At 42.1% G+C, this 17,946-nt stretch overlaps 6 protein-coding genes across 14 annotated transcripts in view; 3 read left to right on the forward strand and 3 right to left on the reverse strand.

The window, feature by feature from the left end:
- The window catches only part of LOC129790073 (luciferin sulfotransferase-like), a 767,385-nt gene that overhangs the window by 683,484 nt on the left and 65,955 nt on the right, over window positions 1-17,946 (reverse strand). The gene's annotated exons all lie outside the window — the stretch shown is intronic.
- On the forward strand, window positions 544-5,011 carry LOC129788509 (PHD finger protein 14). Of its 2 annotated transcripts, XM_055824641.1 has the most exons (7): window positions 544-970; window positions 1,031-1,652; window positions 1,718-3,785; window positions 4,010-4,060; window positions 4,293-4,492; window positions 4,562-4,670; window positions 4,732-5,011. In XM_055824641.1, the coding sequence occupies exons 1-7, from the start codon at window positions 823-825 to the stop codon at window positions 4,747-4,749; spliced, it is 3,216 nt and encodes a 1,071-aa protein (XP_055680616.1). In that variant the 5' UTR covers window positions 544-822; the 3' UTR covers window positions 4,750-5,011. The 2 variants fall into 2 exon arrangements, with proteins under 2 accessions (XP_055680616.1, XP_055680624.1); XM_055824649.1 differs by lacking the exon at window positions 4,010-4,060.
- On the reverse strand, window positions 4,860-6,684 carry LOC129789681 (60S ribosomal export protein NMD3). Its single transcript, XM_055826687.1, has 2 exons — window positions 6,516-6,684; window positions 4,860-6,451 (listed from the first exon to the last, which is right to left on the reverse strand). Exons 1-2 carry the CDS (start codon window positions 6,569-6,571, stop codon window positions 4,993-4,995), a joined length of 1,515 nt encoding a protein of 504 aa, XP_055682662.1. The 5' UTR covers window positions 6,572-6,684; the 3' UTR covers window positions 4,860-4,992.
- On the forward strand, window positions 6,691-14,515 carry LOC129788532 (uncharacterized). Of its 8 annotated transcripts, none has more exons than XM_055824714.1 (5): window positions 6,691-6,808; window positions 10,865-11,143; window positions 11,225-11,386; window positions 11,454-12,064; window positions 12,141-14,515. In XM_055824714.1, the coding sequence occupies exons 2-5, from the start codon at window positions 11,003-11,005 to the stop codon at window positions 14,404-14,406; spliced, it is 3,180 nt and encodes a 1,059-aa protein (XP_055680689.1). In that variant the 5' UTR covers window positions 6,691-6,808; window positions 10,865-11,002; the 3' UTR covers window positions 14,407-14,515. The 8 variants fall into 8 exon arrangements, with proteins under 8 accessions (XP_055680689.1, XP_055680714.1, XP_055680649.1 ...); XM_055824739.1 differs by lacking the exon at window positions 6,691-6,808 and adding an exon at window positions 7,410-7,771; XM_055824674.1 differs by lacking the exon at window positions 6,691-6,808 and adding an exon at window positions 7,873-8,315.
- On the reverse strand, window positions 14,457-16,355 carry LOC129790540 (uncharacterized). Its single transcript, XM_055828099.1, has 2 exons — window positions 14,855-16,355; window positions 14,457-14,761 (listed from the first exon to the last, which is right to left on the reverse strand). Exons 1-2 carry the CDS (start codon window positions 14,947-14,949, stop codon window positions 14,548-14,550), a joined length of 309 nt encoding a protein of 102 aa, XP_055684074.1. The 5' UTR covers window positions 14,950-16,355; the 3' UTR covers window positions 14,457-14,547.
- LOC129790186 (J domain-containing protein CG6693) lies at window positions 16,770-17,826 on the forward strand. The gene is made up of 2 exons (XM_055827568.1): window positions 16,770-16,974; window positions 17,039-17,826. Exons 1-2 carry the CDS (start codon window positions 16,881-16,883, stop codon window positions 17,761-17,763), a joined length of 819 nt encoding a protein of 272 aa, XP_055683543.1. The 5' UTR covers window positions 16,770-16,880; the 3' UTR covers window positions 17,764-17,826.

The following is a 17,946-nucleotide window of genomic DNA, read 5'->3' on the forward strand; positions in this document are numbered from 1 at the left end:
ATGCATTTCCAGGAAAAAAAAGTGCGTGTAAAATCCCCAACCGTCAAAATTTTCAAATTTGTAACCCAACCGTCAAAATTTCCGCGGGCCCCAAATTCCGCACGGGGGAGCTCCCCGAGGCTCCCGGAGCACCCATAAGTGCCCCAGGAGCCCAAAAAATGCGTTTTATGCCCACAAATTTAGGAAAAAACACGGAAATCACGAATTTTGTCGAAATGCAGAAAAAAAGTTCGTTTAGTTCAAATTTTATTATTTCATGCCATCTCGTTTTAAACATGTTTCATCTATGCTTCTCTGGTTGAGTTGCATGAAGCATATGCTTCATTCTGTATCCAAATTCTTACAGCAAACTGCAATTAATTTAAATTCATTATTTTTTATCGTTTTATTCATTGCAACAACTAAAAAATAAAAGAAAAATTGATGAAGTGAGGCCCTTTGCAAGACAAAGCAATATGCAATTACTCATTCAGCGCGGTGTCGATAAGAATGCCCTGATCGAACAGTGTTTCAAGCAATCGATAAGAATGAATGAAACACTCCCCGTCGAAGAAACATTTACGGCGTTTGTCAAATATAATTTTTGTTTTGGACTGCATTTTTTCCAGTAGAAAAGAAAAAATGATCACATTTCCCGGAAAAGTGCCCCAAATCATCCTTTGAGTGGTAGTGCGAGAGTCGCGGGTGGCATTTAATGCTCAGTCGGTGAAAAATTTGCCGGGAGAGACATTTTACTCGAGGCGCGGCTTCGTTCTTTGCATTTTTAGAGGTTAGAGCAAGCACAAAAAAATATATAAATTGTGAAGCTTCCCCGGAAAGAAGATGAAGAAGCGTTCAGGAGGTGGCGGTCTGACCACACAAACACTGCTGGATTTCGATCTGGGTGAAAGTTCCTCCGACAGTGACTTCCGCATTGAGGATCACGCGGAGGAGAGTGATGATTACTCGGATGCCAGTGGCGATGATCAAGGTAAGTGTAGTGCTGGATTCAAGTAGGGAAAATGTGCAAAAGATTATGTGTGATGTGCAGTTGCAGACAACAATGATAACGACGATTCAGAGGACTCTGACGAGGATGAGGATACGGAGAATGAGAGCTCAGAGAACAAGTATGGATTGAAAGATCAATCAGTTAGTCATCTGTTGGGGCAAATAAAGTCAAAGCAGGAGAAGATTGACCCAAAGCTTCTGAGCACTCCAATTTGTTGTGCTTGCCTCGGAGACCGCAGTGATGATGCCAATGAGATTGTTGAATGCGACGGATGCGGTGTAACCGTCCACGAAGGATGCTATGGCGTCAGTGATACAGCAAGTCTCTCCAGTACGGTGTCCTCGTGCTCCACTGAGCCGTGGTTCTGCGAAGCCTGCAAAGCAGGTGCACAGGATCCAATTTGTGAGCTTTGCCCCAACAAGGGCGGTATTTACAAGGAGACCGACGTTGGCAAGTGGGTTCATCTCATTTGTGCTCTCTACGTACCCGGCGTGGCATTCGGAGAGGTGGATCAACTATCATCGGTGACCCTCTTCGAAATGCCCTACAGCAAATGGGGCGCCAAGACATGCTCAATATGCGAAGATGCCCGATACGCCCGAACAGGAGTCTGCATTGGCTGTGACGCTGGCATGTGTAAGACCTATTTCCACGTATCTTGGTAAGTTATCCTCTATCTTTTCAACAATTACATGATTTTGCATACACGATGTGCTTTCTTTTTAGTGCCCAAGGTGCGGGTCTTCTTTCTGAAGCTCACTCTGAGGAGGCAGATCATGCTGATCCCTTTTATGCTCACTGCAAAATTCACTCCGATAAGACACTCCTGAAGCACAGAAGACGAAACTTCCACGCTCTACGGCTGCGAATGGAGCAGAGACGGCTTGAGAATGAGCAAAAGAAGACGGAAAAACCCACTCCGGAACAACAGAGAATCGAGAGAAAGCTGAAGAAGCACAAAAACAAGTATATTGCCAATAAGGCCATTAAAATGGAGCCATGGGTTCCCACGCAGAAGATGCCACGAATGCTGGTAACGAGTGCATCCGCATGTCGTAGATTGATTCTCAAAGCTCAACTAATGGGCATCGATGCTGAAGCGTTGGAATTTCAAGAAGCACAAATGATGGCATTGGCAGATGTGCGAAAAAAGTGGCACATTGCACCTGCCTTCAGTGTTGAATTCATTGGGTACTATTTGGATAGAATAACACGGCTGCGCGATCTCAAAATTAATCTGCAGGAGCAATTAGAAAATAATCGACGGCTACTGGATGAGCAGAAGCATCTACGTGAGAAGTACGATCAAATGATGAAGCTGAGTGAGGAATTAACCAAGTCGAATACTCATCTTAGGGATAGCATCACAAAATTGCATGGAAATGTTACTAAACTCTGTCCTAATAAGAATTTTGTTGCCATTGAGAATATCGGGAAGCCTGTGGCGAATGTTGCTGCTGCTACACCGCCAGCTGGACGTCCAATGTCCGTTCCCACAGCAGCCGCCCTCAAAATGGGCGTTGGATTCCCGCTGATTAATCTTCCGGGAACAAAGAATGATTCCGGAAAGATTCTCAGTACGCAGCGGCAGAACAATGATGAACTTCTGCATGAATGTGGTATCTGCAAGCGCTGCAATGATCAGCATTTGCTGGCAAAGTGCGATACATGTCATTTCTACTACCATCTGGGATGTCTCAATCCACCCCTGACGCGTCATCCGAAAAAGTGCAAACTCTACGGCTGGCAGTGTTCTGAGTGTGATCGTTCAGATGATTCAGATGCAGGAACATCCCTGCCAAAGCGTCCGAGGAAATCTCGGGCGAGGTATACAAAAGACGGGATTATTTTGGAAGCACGAGAACCAGAAGAGAATAATGTGAATGACAGGAAAACCCCAAAAATCCCCGAGAGTGGGATAAGTATTGCCAAAAGAATGTCAGGAGGTGATCAAAAACTCGAAGATATTTCTCTGCCTGTGGTTCAAATTGAAGATATCATGAAGACTGTCCCAAGGAAGCGAGGGAGGAAGAAGAAAATCCTGCCATTGAACAATACATTTCCCCCAGTTTATCCAATTATGGTTCAAAATAACATTTCCCCGCAGATTGTTCAAAATTCAACGGTACGTAATCAAGTGGATGCCACCGTCACCCCGGCCCTTTCACAGTCCCCAACGAAGGCACCAGAGGATGCCCCATCGTCCCCAGTAAAAGAGCTTTTGGGAGAGAAGCGTAAAGTGAAAAAGGAGAAACGCAATCATCTCACAAACGACACTGCGCAGTATTTCATAGAAAATCCCCCTGATGCGGGAAAGAATAACAATCAACAGAATGCCGTGGAAAAGTCTGAAAATCCTTCGAATACAGAGATCAAATCAAGTGAAGTGGCTCAAAATGCCACAGAATCTCAAATTGAGGGCAATCAAGCCACCACCGCCGATAATGATCTCAGTAAATTCAACCACAAACAGAATCGGAAGAAACGAAAGGAAAAGCACAAGAGTAAACATTCGGAGCTTGAGCGCTTAGCCAATAAGGAGTTGAAGAGGAAGCGCAAGAAAAAGTACAATCTGGAAAATAATACGAGTGACACGGCTCCAAGTGCGAGTGATCCTCATCCGCCGATTAAGATCAAATTAAAGGTCATCCCACGCCCCGCAGGACAGGACAGTAGCGATGCTCAGGTCTTCTATGTACCCAGCAATAGTGATCCCGAACCCATTTGTCGACCCATGGAGATTTGTCGTACCCCGCGTACCGCTACACCTGCCACGCCCGTTGAACTGCCAAATGTGAGTACTACTTGCATACAGTTGGAGTCACCCTCAAGAGCATGCATGTACTTCACTTGATTGATAGCTTATCTATTTGCAAATGGAATGAGATTATTCATTTCTTCTAGAGAATAGTTGGACAATGATTTGTTTTTTTTTTGTAGATTCTTAACTGATTTTTATGCTTTCTAAATTAATGATTTTGTTAACTAAATAAAATTAATCTTTTAAAATGCAATCAGCTAACAAGCACAAGTCGTCAAGAAAAGGATATTGAAGTAAAGGATGTTAAGGTTTGTAAAACATATAATTTAAGGAATAAAAAAATGCAAATATAATTTGGTTAAAGAGCAAAACTAATAATTATTGACTGATAATTAAATTATGTAAAAGAGAATGAAAGATTTTCTCCATTAAGTGCATTAAAACATTGAAACCTGCTTGCTTCCTCCTAGTTTTAAAGCAAAAGGTTGGGACATCCTAAAATAAAGATCATTTTTGTTAATTTTTTTATTCATACAACAGCAGGTAGAATCTCATCGGAATACATCACCGCGTTCACCGCATTTTAGTCCAAAATTGCAACGGATCAACTCACCGCGACGCAAAAAGCAGCGAACTCTCTCCCTCAATATGTCTGCCGGGAGTGCAGAGACAAGCAGAAGTTCATCATCACAGGTCTGCGATGTCTGTTGCCAACCGGGAACACCGCAGAATTTAGTAATGTAAGATTTTCTTTTCCATCTTGGAAATTTTCTTCCTTCTAAAATCGAATAATTTCTCTCTTCGTTTAGTTGCGACGAATGCCGCAAAAGCTACCATTTTACATGCTTAGAGCCGCCCCTGAAGAAGACACCAAAGCGTCGTGGCTACTCCTGGCACTGTGCGGATTGTGATCCAACTGTAAGTTACCTTAAAGTTAATTATTTTGAGATTTTAACGTATTTTCTTTATTCAATTGCAGGATATTGAAACGATATAAGGAATCGATAGTATTAACTTTTTTCTTTGAGCTTAAGAATAATTTATTTTCAAGAGTGTTTTGTGCATAAAATGGAACGTTTAGGTAAAAGAAGAAAAAAAAAGACTTAATTTTGAAGATTTTTTTTTCAATTTATTATTGAATTTAGTGAATGAAGAACGAAAACAAAAATTATTGATACAGAAAGGAAGAATTATTATCATAAAAAATAATCATAATGTAGGTGTGTGAATCAAATAAATTCTATTCCATTTCAACGTCATCCAACGCTAAGTCGTCCAGCATCTCCTCCAGGGTGATTCGTGGAACGGATGGGTCTGTGAGGTCATCCACATCAACAGGGAGCATTTTTGCGGGATCCTTGTAGATGTTGACGTGTTGACGATAGGCGGGATCTTCTTCGAGATCATCGAGGAACTCCCGGTAGTCCTTTGTGTCTGTATCCATTTGTCCTGGATACTCAGCGAGATGCTTGAGCTTCCACCTCCTGGAACTGAGCCTCTCGGCAGAGTCACCGTAGTACTTCTTCACGATGATAACATCCGGCACGCGGGTTTTGTCCAACTTTTCGAAATTCTCATCATTTATGTTGGCATCCTCTAGATTGTAGCCTAGAACAGTGTCTCCGGTTTTCAGGATGTGCCCCAGGTGGGTCCTTGTGTGAATTGTATTGTCATTAATACCCAATTCGGATGCCTTTACCAGCCACACGTCGCACAGGAGATGCTTGTGGGATACTTTGCCCTGTCCGGGAAATGAGGGTTTCTTACTGTCCGGAATGATCTCAATGTCCATCACAATGTATTCCTGAAGAGATTTTGGGTTGCAGATGGGATCAAAGGGAGCCCGATAGTAGATTGTGCTGTTAAGTTCGGCCATTTGTGTGGAGAGTGGATCAATCAAGTGCACCGAACTACCCACCCGGATGACCAGACACAGTGCAGCAATGCTCCCCAGGTATTGTTGCATCTTCTTCGACAGGCACACCAGGCTGTCCTTGGAGAGGGGAACAATATCAACGGCTGAGGTGTATTTGTAGTTGTAGCTATTGCTGTGAATGTCATGCGAGATGAGCCTCTTGGATGTTGTCACCTTCACGGGAAGCATTGAATTGAGAAAGTCCACCATCCTACGAGCATGACTCTCATTGGCGTAGTACATGTCAAGGCCACCGTGCATTGGCTTAATGCCGAGCGTGTTCTCGTGAACTCTGTGCTTCAGGATGAGCTGTTCCAAGTAGTAGAAGGTTTTCTTATTCTCCGAACGCTGTCGGATCTGTACGACGCATCTCCAGAAGTCCTTGGCCTCACTCCGATGACAATCATCGCACATTTGATTGTTGACTGTGTACTCAACAACGAAGATTTGCTGCAAAACAGCTCCACCAAGAACCTGCCCTTGCACTGTTAGCTTAACTTTGAGACGTTTCGAATGGGGTTCGGTCCAAATGAAGCCGGCATCAATGAGTTTAACTTCCTTCAACCCTTTGAGGCGCTTCAGGCAGATTGCAAGCAACTCCCGTGATTCCAGGCAGCACTTAACCCATTCATTTGGTGGCTGAAGGTATCGCTCGCAGTTTCTGCAGAACAGTAGAACAGCCTGCTTCGGGATGCCTTCTGTGATGTCTACATGCGTCCGGAGGCATCCTACGCACATATTTGCTGGATTTGGGGCTATTGCAATGCCACACTCGCAGCACAATCTGAAATGAGGGAAATTATTTGATTAATTCATCTGGACAACGTTTCTTTACGGGGTGTTCCTACATCTTAGCCACTGAGTCATCCATCTCCGTGCAAGGATCCACTGAATCAGTCTCCATTCTGGGGGAAATTAGTATTTTTCACAGTGCTGGAAAATGTGGTCTCACCACAGCGTGACAAAAATTGACAGCTCACCGTGTGTCTGGCAACCCGCAGACTTTCCACGCGGGCACCACTAAAACCGAACTAGGCGAGAGAAAAATCACGCTCTTTACGGAAATTAATTTTTAATCTTTATTAAATTAAAAAAAAATCTACAAAAGTTGTGCTGCTGCGGAGATTCTCGAGGAGATTTGGTGAGTTAACTCTGGGCGGAGCGATAGGGGAGTTTGGGAAAATAAAGTTTGAAGATTTTTGATAAATTGCACCGCAAGATTACTCAATCCTCCATAACTTAATTCTTGTGGAAAATACGCCCAAGTGCACAGAAGAATTCATTTAGGAATATTGGGGCATTTCCTGTGGTGCTATAGTTGCAATGGGAGTCCCAGGAGTGTGGAATGGTAATTGGGAGCGTCGGCATAATTTTCCGGAATCGATTGCTCCCAAATGAAGAGAGAGCGGAGCAACATGTGCACAACTTCCATGGGATTTCTATTCTGTCCTAATGGGGCCACCATGGGATCGATTGGGGCCCAGTGAGTTTTCCTTGTGGCTGATGATGGTACCATCCGTCACTGGGAGTGCTGATGATTCAACAAAAACCGCCTCAATATGAATTCTCTTTGGCACCTCTAACGTACGCGCTGATGAATGTGCCCAAATCATGACAATTTCCACGGCTTGTCATGGAAAGAAAAAGAATCTTTTCCGGGCTATTTTCCTCACATATTGAGGATTTTTTTTCACTGCAAGTAAAATCACATTCAGGCAGGTGTTTCTGGAAGCAGTAGCTGTGGTGCCTCAAGAAGAAGGCAAGCACACTTCCACCTTTTTGAGTGAAGTGACCTTCATGCGATATTTTTCCTCACTCAAAATTATATTATTTTGTTGCTCCCGTAAAAACATTCTCCGTCTGTGGCCGAGTAAAGAGGCTTCTTCATGTGAAAAAATCCACAAAAAAATATTTTCCACAAGAGAGAAAATAATTTTTGCAAAGAGTGAAAGAAAATTTGTGATTACATAAAACGCATTTTACTCATAAAAAAAAATATTCGTGCTGAGAGTCGAAACTCTCGCATTTTGCCGTTTTATTTTTCCCATGGTCGAAAGAAGTTGCTGTGTGACGACTTCCAAACCACCCCCGCAAAATTTTCCAGGTGAATTTCCCCAAAAGCAAATTCCACGAGATGCTGTGGGAGGAAAATTTCTCTTCAGAATTATTTTACCTTTCCTTTTTTTGATTGAGAGATTTTTCAGTGTGTGATAAAAAAGTGCAAGCATTTAATGGAAAATAAAATAATTTTCTCATGTGCTAACAAATCAAACACATACTCACAAGTTTTTCTCGTACATAAGTATGTTGATTAGCACCACGTACCAAAAATTCGTGTCCTGCAAAAGTAACTTCCTCCATCGTCGTGCGTGATTTTTGTCGTGAAAATTGCTCTGATAAAAAAGTGAGATTTTTCTTTCAAAAAGAGCCCAACCCAGGGAGCTTTTTGTGCATCATCATCGTTTATCGCGTTGAAAGGAATTAATATAAAAGTTAATATTTTTTTGTACAAGTATTTCGCAAGAAATCAAGTGACAGCCTCGGTTGACACAGTTGCATGAAAATCATGCTGTTTGCTGCAAATTAAACGTGAAAATGATGAATTTTCAATCCGTGAAAATCACAGTGGAAAATCATTGGAGATTTAGGTAAATTTTCCCCAAAGAAATCCCAAAAGGAATTTTCCTTTTAGCTTCCTCCAAATCCCAGTGAGAATGGCAATTTCTTCTAGAGAGCTAGAGGAGTGCTGCCTGGGTTCTCTCTCATATAAAAATCCCCATTTGTGTGTGTTGGTTAAAAATTAACAATGAAAGTGGTTCGCAATCGTGAAGAAAACTCGACATTTCCATACGGTATGTGGTTGGTACGGGGAGTGGGGAGGGAGGTAGGAGGGAGGCGAATGTATGAAAATATCAATTGAACTAATTGAAATTTCCATCTTGTCGTGGAAAATCCGCCCTGTCTCTCCAGGAAAAACTGGAATTCCTTCCTCAAGACGACGGAGAGTTGGGAATTTTTTATCAGTTTTGGAATGATAATAATTCCCAACACTCTCGCACAATTTAATATTAATCAATTTTATGGTTGTGTGTGTTAAATAGTTATGATCTTAAAGTTTGCGGCAGAATGGAGCATAAAAATTCGAGACGAAATAGGTGCGAGGTGTTTCCCGGTGACATCAACATGTGGGTTACACGGGGGCACAAAGGAGCGTAGCCGTGTGAGGAAGAATTGTTCGTCCCCATGGAGAAAAATTGTGATTTTTCAATTTTCTCAGCATTTTTCCTCAACCATTTCAAATAAAATTGATATAGGTAGCGAATGAGGGCTTCTCGTCGGCGAAAAATATGTGTTGAAACTTTGCGCAAACGCACACTGCATATTTTTCTTCTGATTTTCCTCTAAATGCTTTTCCTAATGAGATTTATATATACATGTATTAATTTTTATTGGAAGAAAAGGAGGAACTTAATCATTATTTAATTAGCACACGCTATGCTCATCATTATGCGTCCCCTGCGTCCCCCAAAGGAGAGCGGCTTCTGCCTGTCGGTTACGTTCGGCCGGATATTTCCTCGAGGAGGGCAATATATCGAGTCTGCCAGCCAGAGCTCTCTAGAGCAGTCCCCCCAAAGACAAAACACAATTATGAAATTGTGAACGAATATTGTTCAAAATTTTTCTGCAGAAAGCGTGCGTCAGTCTCAAAGAGTGGCCTTAGAGTGTTGGAAAAAAATCATTTTTTTTCCTCAAGAAGCTTCGTCCCACAAGAAAATCTCATTTTGTGCCCGTGTGTTCGCTAAACTTTCCGAAGGAGGATGTTCACAGGTAGAAAAAAAATATGCTGAGTGGTGTTTGTTGGTAGTGATGAAATAAAAATGTTTGACAGTGCCACAAGATAGTGGAGCGAGAAAAAAATTCGCAGTGACTCCGTGGAACTTATTGAGAGCGAGAAAAATAATTATTAAATCACATTAAAAGTGGAGGAGGTAAAAAAGACGAGGAAATTATTAGTTGTTAATTGGCATTGCTTTGGTGGTTGGGTGAGAATACTTTTTCCCCGTGCATCTTCGGACATTTTCTCGATGTTTAATCCCACAAGTTTATATTTGATACGAGGAACAAGCAAGAGTGTGTGAAATAAAAAGGGGGCTTCGCAGTGGACTTCTCGTGACTCGTTCTCATGATTTAATATTATTGTACGCAGCACCCAGTTCTCAATGTTTTTTTATTCTTCTCTCAATGTTATAATTTATTTTAATGTCGGCATCGGTAGAATGGAATTTTTAGTTCTTCCCTAATCTCTGCTGGATGTCCTAGACAAGGCTTTTCCTCTTCATTCCCATATCAAACTTTCAAGCAATTTTATTCCCCTGCAGAGACATAGAGAAATGAGCAAAATTACGTTTTAATTTCTTTGTGGAAGTGCAAATTAACAATATTCTCTAGCTCTATGTAGAATTTCCACAAATAAATTCTTAACCCGAAAAATATTAACAGAATAGCGAAATAATCTTATAGTTGGAAAGCATTCAAAGAGGCAGCATTACTCACCTAATCTTGGCTCTCTATATGAGCTCAACGATATGGTGGAAGTTCTTTCTTCTCGATCATCGGCAGTTCAGTCGGGAGTTCAGTTCAGTGTCTTTCCTCCTCGCATTTTGATTTTCTCCGTGGAGAGGTGTGAGGTCAAATTTTCCAACAAAGACCAACTCTCACGTGGAAAGAGGAGGGATTGTTTTGCGATAAGCACCTAAAAATTTGTGAGCAATTTGCCAAAGTGTTGCGCTGTGAGATATTTTTTTCTCCATAAACGGTGTGTTATTACATCATCAAATGAAGTTTCTTACGGGTAAAAGAGAAAAATAAAATAATTTCACATGCAATTGATAGGAAAATGTTGTGATAAATGCACTTTTGAGTGGCAGAAAATTCTTCCTTTTACAACATGGAAAAAAAATGCCCGGTCAACTCCCATTTTCTCCCAATTAGCTGGGCCAACCACATGGAATGGGAAGCGAGATTTAATTCAATGCCAAATTTATTGATTGTTGCTTTCGAGAGTGTTTGAATATTTTATTTGCACAATTTCTGGGAGTAAAACTTTCATTATATAGTAAAGTTTTCTTCAATAACTTTTTGCCTTCCTTTAATCCAATCCCATTTCTAACAATGGCGGCTTCTTTTCCATCCACAGATACCCGGAAGAAATAGCTGCATAGCTGCTACAGGATATTTTGGGGCTATAGCCCCCCCCCCCCACGGTGGAATTGAAGAGAGTCTGAGAAGGAATTGAAGTATATATAATAAGAAATAAGTAGTAAAATAGAGAAAAATGAAGGGGAAGACATTTGGTGAGGATGGAGCTGAGAATTCACCTGATTGCCTTGATTTGAGCATCCTTAGGAAACCAATTTCTACCTCAATAACAGGATTTAATGAAGCACGAAAGGCCTATGAGAATGGCACAGATGAGGTGAGTCATTACATGCTGTAGAAGAGAAATCAAAAGCAATTTTTATAACCCGAAAATTCTTTTTTTCTTTACATTCTAAAGATGCGCCAATTGCTGGCCAATGAATGTGACATTGTGTACGAATGCAAGGTATGTCGCAACATCTTCAGGAGCCTGGCGAATTTCATCTCGCACAAGCGTGTGTATTGCCGTCACAAGTTTAATGCATCTCAACACTTCCATTTTCCCAGTAATGGTTTCATTGTAAGAAAAAATCAACAATTTCACTGCAATTTGCACAGGAATTTATTTGACACAATTGAATTTTCAGGATCAGGACATATCAACAATAATTCAGGCTGAACAAGAGTATACGAATTATAGTGTGAAGGATAAGCCACCGGAGCAGGTGAGCAAGGATCTGAGTAGTATCATTGAGCGACTCACAGCAAGGAGGAATGTGGATAGAGTGATGAAACTCACTGATTTCTACGATCGCGTCAATCACAAATTGACCCAAAATGAAGTTCTGCAGAAGAATCACGTCCTCCAGCTGGATGCTACATCCACGAGTAGTGTAGCTGTCTACCAAACCCTCAAGCAAACTGATACAGATAGCATAAGGACCGAAGTGGAGGAAGTAAGGAGCCTCCTGATGGACAACAAGACAGTCTTGGGACCAGATGGAAAGGCTATCCGAATGGATGAATTGGCACGAATGCCACCAGTCTGTAGCGTTGAGGATTTGGATGGTGCCATGCAGCAACCGGAGCAAACGATCTCATGCGATATTTGCCACGTGAAGTTTGCCACGGAGAAGACGCTGAAGCTGCATTTGGAGGCGAAGCACATCAATTCAACTTACGTATACCCATGCCCAGCTTGCCCGCAGACATTCCTTGTGCCTGCTGCCGTCATTCGGCATCTCAGTAATGATCACAAGTAAGTTTCCCACAAATGAGAATCTCAAAATCTGCTAATGTGATTAAAATGCTTCTTTTTTTTTTGCAAATTTCAGGAAATCCTTGAAGCGCATTCGCCTCATGCGAGACACAATCTACAAGAAACGCGTTAGGATGGACGAAGTACACGTAAAGGGACCTAGCAGGGAATTGGTGCGCCTTCAGACAGACCAAGAGCGTCAGGAGGCAGATAATAAGGCATGGCTGGAGAATGTTGAGAATTACGACGTAAGCCAATCAATGTGTACTTACTGCGGGAAGACATTTGAGCGCCGTGCTGTGCTGACAACGCATCTGCTCAGTTGTCGGCAGAAGCAGCGATCAGCCACAGTGACATCGGGCATGATGAAGAAATTGGAGAAGGCGGACAAGGGTGAGAAGGCTGATAAGGCTGACAAGGCTGAGAAGATTGAGAAGATTGATAAAGTGGAGAAGCCAAAGAAGAGTGTTGTGGAGGCAATGAAGGAGATGAGTCTTGGGCAGCAGGATGATAATTCCAATTCCTTCGACAGCTGCATTACAAATGTGTCAGGAAATAAGGAGATTATCCAGTCAAATCTGCACAAGAAGCTCAATGTGAGCATCGATGGTGAGGCTGTGGATTCGGATAATTCAAATGAGAAGAGTGAAAGTGTTGTTGCCCCAGCGCCTGTTGCTGTGCCGACTAAGCGGAAACGGAAGAAGACTGCAAAGGTGGTTGAGGAGAAGGTGGATCCTCCAATTGCTCAGGATGAGGTGTACTGGAGCATGGATGAAGGTGGGGAGTTGAGTGTAAAGAAACCACGTGAATGTCTGCCCCCACCACCACCACCAGCTGCAGCCACATCGCCCAATTCCAAGGATAAAAAGCCCGAGGGAGCGGAAAAGCTGCCCGAGTGTGATATTTGCAACAAGACCTTCGTCACCAAGAGCAACTTAAAGCGACACAATGTCATGTTTCATTACTTCAAGAATCGATTTCTGTGCACTCTCTGTGATTTTGGGGCAAATAAGAAATTGGAATTGTTCACCCATTTGGGGGTAGCACACAGCGTCATGGGGGATAAGCATGTGGTGAAGGAATTTATAAAACTGGCCAAGGAGAATAGAGATCTGCCCCGAATGGAGTTAGATGAAGAATCCCCCAAGAGACAGAGTACCCCAACAATTATCTCCAAATCCCTCCCAACGAGTCTCTGTCCATCGCCGCAGACGGTGGAAGAGCCCGTGGAGGAGTCTTCAAATTCATCATCAATCCCCGAAGCAGGTCCGAAGAAACGAGGACGTCCCAAGGGGAGTAAGAAATTGAAGAGTCCTCCGAATAATGATGTCACCACCACACAGCGGAAGCATTCAAAAGATGAAGAAAAATCATCGAAGGATGAGAAAAAGAAACATGCTAGTGAGAATGTTTCAAAGCGCCCCATCCGGAATCGCATAAAGCCCGTCAATAAGGATTTTGTGTATGATTTGTCGCATCTCCTGAAGAAGGATTCTGAAATCTTTCGGACTCTGTACATGGATCAAACTCCGCAGGGAAAGAAGAGAAATAGATCATCCCAGAGTACCAATAACGTCAGCACACCACCAGAAGTGGAGAAGCCCAAACCCCCTCCAACGACTCCATCTGTATCCCAGAATACAACTCCCGTTAAGGAGGAAATTCTGCCAGCAGTGGTAGATGAGAATTATAAGATTGAGAATATTAGGGGGGCGGCATTTACAATGGCAAAGGCAGAGGTGGCACGACATGCAGCCACATTCTCAAAAGTGCCCCCAGCTGTTGAACGCCCTGCAATTCCGGGAGTTTTCCAGGCACGCTCTCCGGAGGAGGAGGTGCCACAGAAGAACTTTTCTTGGGGCGAAAAATCCCTCCACGGTGTGTTTAAGAAGGCGGAAAAGGGACACAAGAGGCAGCTTAAGCAGCCACGTAGAATTTCCGTTGATGTGATAAGGAGTGCCCAGAAGCAACGACGTCGCAAGCACAGTACCCCCGTGCTATCTGTTAGATCTCCAGACTACAGAAGTGACGACACAAAGTCCACAAATCGTGCAGAGGAGCAGCCGAACAAGAAGGAGGACTTTGGGGGTGGTGGTGAAAATGTACCCAAGAGACACACTGAGAAAGACTTTCAGGAATTCCTGCTGGCCAACCTCAAGGATTGCTCATCAACGGATGATTCACTCTTTGGGGCGACGCAGAATATTTCGCTGAGTTTCACAAATTCCAACGGTAAGAGGATCACACTGCTTGAACGTCTGGCCGAGAATAAGAGCAGAAAGCCCGATTCTGTGCATAGGCTTTCAAATCCCTTTGAGGATGATAGTAGCGATGAGTACTGAATTCATACATTATTATTATTATATATTAAAAAAAAATACTTCTTAATAAGTAGTTTACGAACTTTAAATCTTGTTGAAATGTATAAAATATATACACAATACAATACTATAGTGAGTATTATAATTTCAACAGAATCCTCCCTACTTTTCCTTCTTCGCCTCTTCCCCAGAAGTTGTTGTTTCATTCTCAGAAGGTGCTGGCGTTGCTGGCACATTGTTCACTGCCCCCTCTGGCTCTTGCTCGTCCTTCGGCAGGGCCTCCTGGAGTCTTTTGGCATGATACTCAATCCTTCGGGCAATTTCCTCGTGCTTCTGCTGTAGAATCTTTGGGAACCAGAACACAGCGTGGAACAATCTAAATAATTATTTATTGAAGTAGCAAAAAAAATCGAATTTATTGCATCAGCTTGAAAGAGAGTTTTTTTTTAAGATAAATTCTACAGGATACCTGAACATGAGCCACGCACCAGCCACAAGGATTAAGTACGTGAATGACGTCTTAACCATGGTCCAGTAGTCCACTACCACTTGTTGATGCTTCATCTTTGCTAAATGTTCAAGAATGACCACTGCACTGAACGATTAATGCAAATCTGGCATTCAGTATTGGTTGAAGAGCGCGTGTTTGGATTTTTATCGTCGCCAGGAAACCGGAAGGACATCCTATAATTAACCCGTGTTATCCCTTATCTACTCTTGAATCTCTATCTTTTTTAGCTGTGATTCTTTCTTAAAAGAAGCACAGCTTCTGTGTACACTCTAAAATGCAAAGTCGTCAGATCGGGCTCAAACTTGGGATGAGCACGAATTAGGGTCCCCACATTCCAAAAAATGGTGGCGCCAAAAATTTTTCCGGCCGGCCGTCCGTCCGTCCGTCCGTCCGGCCGTCCGGCCGGCCGGAACCTTTCTCTAAATTGCAAGAGAACGGTAATAGATAGAGACTTGCGGTCAACGGCAAAGTTCATATATCAGGTGGAAGACATCCGATTATGAAGTCAAATCCAACCCCCCACCCCCGCGTCCGCCATTTTGAATAACCTCAAAATTTTGTTTTCGCTATATCTCAGCCCCTGTAATAGCTAAAAATCTGAAATTTTTATATGTTGTAGGGGCCATCAAGACCTTTCCAACGATACCTCATTTTCGAAAATCGGCCAAGCCGTTTAGCCAATATGGCCGCCACAATTTTTCATCGAAAATCGGCCATAACTCGAGAACGGCTTGACCGATTTTGATCAACTCGGGCTCAAATGAAAGATAATAATGAGCCCTACAACTCCTCGGAACATTGCAAGTTCAAGAAATGACCGCAAGTGGCGCTAAAATCGAAAACAAAATTTTCGATGAGTTTTCGATGAATATCTCGAGCACCGCTTTATAGAATTGCTTCAAATTTTGATATGTAATAGTTGACTATAGTATCTAGCTCCATGCCAAAAATGAAGAAAATCTATGTAGCCGTTCCGGAGATATCGCGTTTTAAAGTTTACATGTCATATCTTGAGTTGCATAAGTCCAACGCCCCGCGAAGCGGGGCGTTTTATATACACATATAAAATAAAATAAAATAAATATATATAAATGCATAGATATATACATTATATATATACATATAAAAATGCAAAGATAAATATATATAAACTGCAAAGATAAAAATTAAATATAGCATGGATGGAACAGTATAAAGCGAAAGAACGGTAAGTAAAACTTACGGGCTGTGATTCTTTCTTTGTCAGTGAAATGTGAAATTGACGGAAAATTGAGGATGGGCAAATTTTGAGGAAGGCTTTCTCGCGTACCGAATCACAGCCAACGCCCACGATTAAGGCTTCTCACAAATTATCTGCGCGTTGGCTGTGATTCGGTGCGCGAGAAAGCCTTCCTCAAAATTTGCCCATCCTCAATTTTCCGTCAATTTCACATTTCACTGACAAAGAAAGAATCACAGCCCGTAAGTTTTACTTACCGTTTTGTATAGGCGCCAGATCTCAAGGAGATCGCACACCTGGGGTTTTTTAAGAGGAAGACATCGTACAATTTGGAAGTTTACTTTAGTTTTATTTTATTTTAAACTTTTGGTAAAATTTATTTTATTTTATTCATTTTTGCGGAAAATCTTTGCAATTTCGCTCAGTTTTTATTCCAAATCTGAGAGCAATTTATTTTTGCAAAAAAGAAGTTATTTTATTAACAAAAAATTGTTGGTAGAAATCGTAAAAATTATTACATTCAAAATTGGATTTTTCTTTTGGGAAAAACCAAGAAAAACAAGAATTAAAAAAACGATATTCTCAAATAAATATAACGGCTTTTACTTCAAAATTTCAAAAGCTCAAAGCCCCCTATCGAGGCGGCAAGGAAACAGATTTTGCGGGAAAATTTGACACTTTGCAAATTGTTTGGGTGTTTTGTATTTGTGAGAAAAATTTTGCATTTCGTGGTGAAATTCGGGCAATTTACACAAAGCACTAAAGATGCCATCCACGTTGGAGTTGTGTGAACAGTATTATGGAACAAGGGATGTGTATAAATTGCTGGACATTGACAAAACAGCCCCACTAAAAGACGGTGAGTGAAAACCCAAGCTCCCCCCACTTTCCGTCAATTTTCTCATTTTATTTTTCTTTTCCAGTCAAGAAAGCGTACTACAAATTATCCCTAAAGGTGCATCCTGATCGTGTGCCTGAGGATGAAAAGGAGGAGGCTACGGAAAAGTTCAAGATACTGGGAAAATTGCATGCTGTGCTCTCTGATCCGGACAAAAAGAAACTCTATGATGAAAATGGAGTCATAGACGATGACGATGAGGAAGGAAAACTCTCCACATGGCTTGAAATGTGGAAGGCCATCTTCAAGCCAATCTCAGATGAGGACATTGGGAACTACCAGAAGAGCTACGTGGGATCAGAGCTGGAGAAGAATGACATCAAGAAAGCCTACCTTGGCGGGAAGGGGTGCATCAATTACATGATGTCAGCTGTACCATTTATGTCTGTGGAGGATGAACCGAGAATCATTGAGCTTGTCAAAGAGTGGATTGAGGCTGGAGAAGTGCCAGAGTATAAGGTCTTCACAGAGGAGCCCAAAGCCAAGCGCTCGAGGCGTCACAAGAAGTACGCAAAGGAATCTCAGGAGGCTGAAGAAATTAAAGCAAAGCTTGCCAAGGAAGGTAATTCCCTGGAGCAGCAGATTCTGAAACGCCAAGCTGATCGTGGTAAACAGTATGATAATTTCTTCGATCAACTCATGAAAAAGTACGAAGAGAAGCCAAAAGGACGAAAGAAGGTGGAAGGCAATAAAAAAGACTCAAAGGAACCCATACGAAAGGTGAAGAAGGGCAAGGTCAGCAAGAAGTAATTTTGGTAATAATTTCTCTTTTGTAATTAAGAATTAAAATAAAATTTCCATGGATATTCAGAATTTTGTATTTGTTTATTTTTTTGTATTTGCCGTTTTTGCGCGCTTGTTAGCTTATGAATAAGTCCACCACGAGGATGGCGCTGCATGTCAATTAGTACAAGCTGGTCATGACAAAATCAC

Source organism: Lutzomyia longipalpis, chromosome 1 (genome assembly GCF_024334085.1).
Source record: "Lutzomyia longipalpis isolate SR_M1_2022 chromosome 1, ASM2433408v1".
Lineage (NCBI taxonomy): Eukaryota > Metazoa > Arthropoda > Insecta > Diptera > Psychodidae > Lutzomyia > Lutzomyia longipalpis.

Bases quoted from the DNA above. Each gene is read 5' to 3' on its own strand.
- LOC129788509 (XM_055824641.1), top strand. From the start codon at position 823: ATGAAGAAGCGTTCAGGAGGTGGCGGTCTGACCACACAAACACTGCTG. The intron at 971-1,030 runs GTAAGTGTAGTG...TGTGATGTGCAG, and splicing joins TGCCAGTGGCGATGATCAAG to TTGCAGACAACAATGATAAC. The intron at 4,061-4,292 runs GTTTGTAAAACA...TTCATACAACAG, and splicing joins TTGAAGTAAAGGATGTTAAG to CAGGTAGAATCTCATCGGAA.
- LOC129789681 (XM_055826687.1), bottom strand. From the start codon at position 6,571: ATGGAGACTGATTCAGTGGATCCTTGCACGGAGATGGATGACTCAGTG. The intron at 6,452-6,515 runs GTAGGAACACCC...CCCTCATTTCAG, and splicing joins GATGACTCAGTGGCTAAGAT to ATTGTGCTGCGAGTGTGGCA.
- LOC129788532 (XM_055824714.1), top strand. From the start codon at position 11,003: ATGAAGGGGAAGACATTTGGTGAGGATGGAGCTGAGAATTCACCTGAT. The intron at 11,387-11,453 runs GTAAGAAAAAAT...TTGAATTTTCAG, and splicing joins TTCCCAGTAATGGTTTCATT to GATCAGGACATATCAACAAT. The intron at 12,065-12,140 runs GTAAGTTTCCCA...TGCAAATTTCAG, and splicing joins CATCTCAGTAATGATCACAA to GAAATCCTTGAAGCGCATTC.
- LOC129790540 (XM_055828099.1), bottom strand. From the start codon at position 14,949: ATGAAGCATCAACAAGTGGTAGTGGACTACTGGACCATGGTTAAGACG. The intron at 14,762-14,854 runs GTATCCTGTAGA...ATAATTATTTAG, and splicing joins GGTGCGTGGCTCATGTTCAG to ATTGTTCCACGCTGTGTTCT.
- LOC129790186 (XM_055827568.1), top strand. From the start codon at position 16,881: ATGCCATCCACGTTGGAGTTGTGTGAACAGTATTATGGAACAAGGGAT. The intron at 16,975-17,038 runs GTGAGTGAAAAC...TTTCTTTTCCAG, and splicing joins AACAGCCCCACTAAAAGACG to TCAAGAAAGCGTACTACAAA.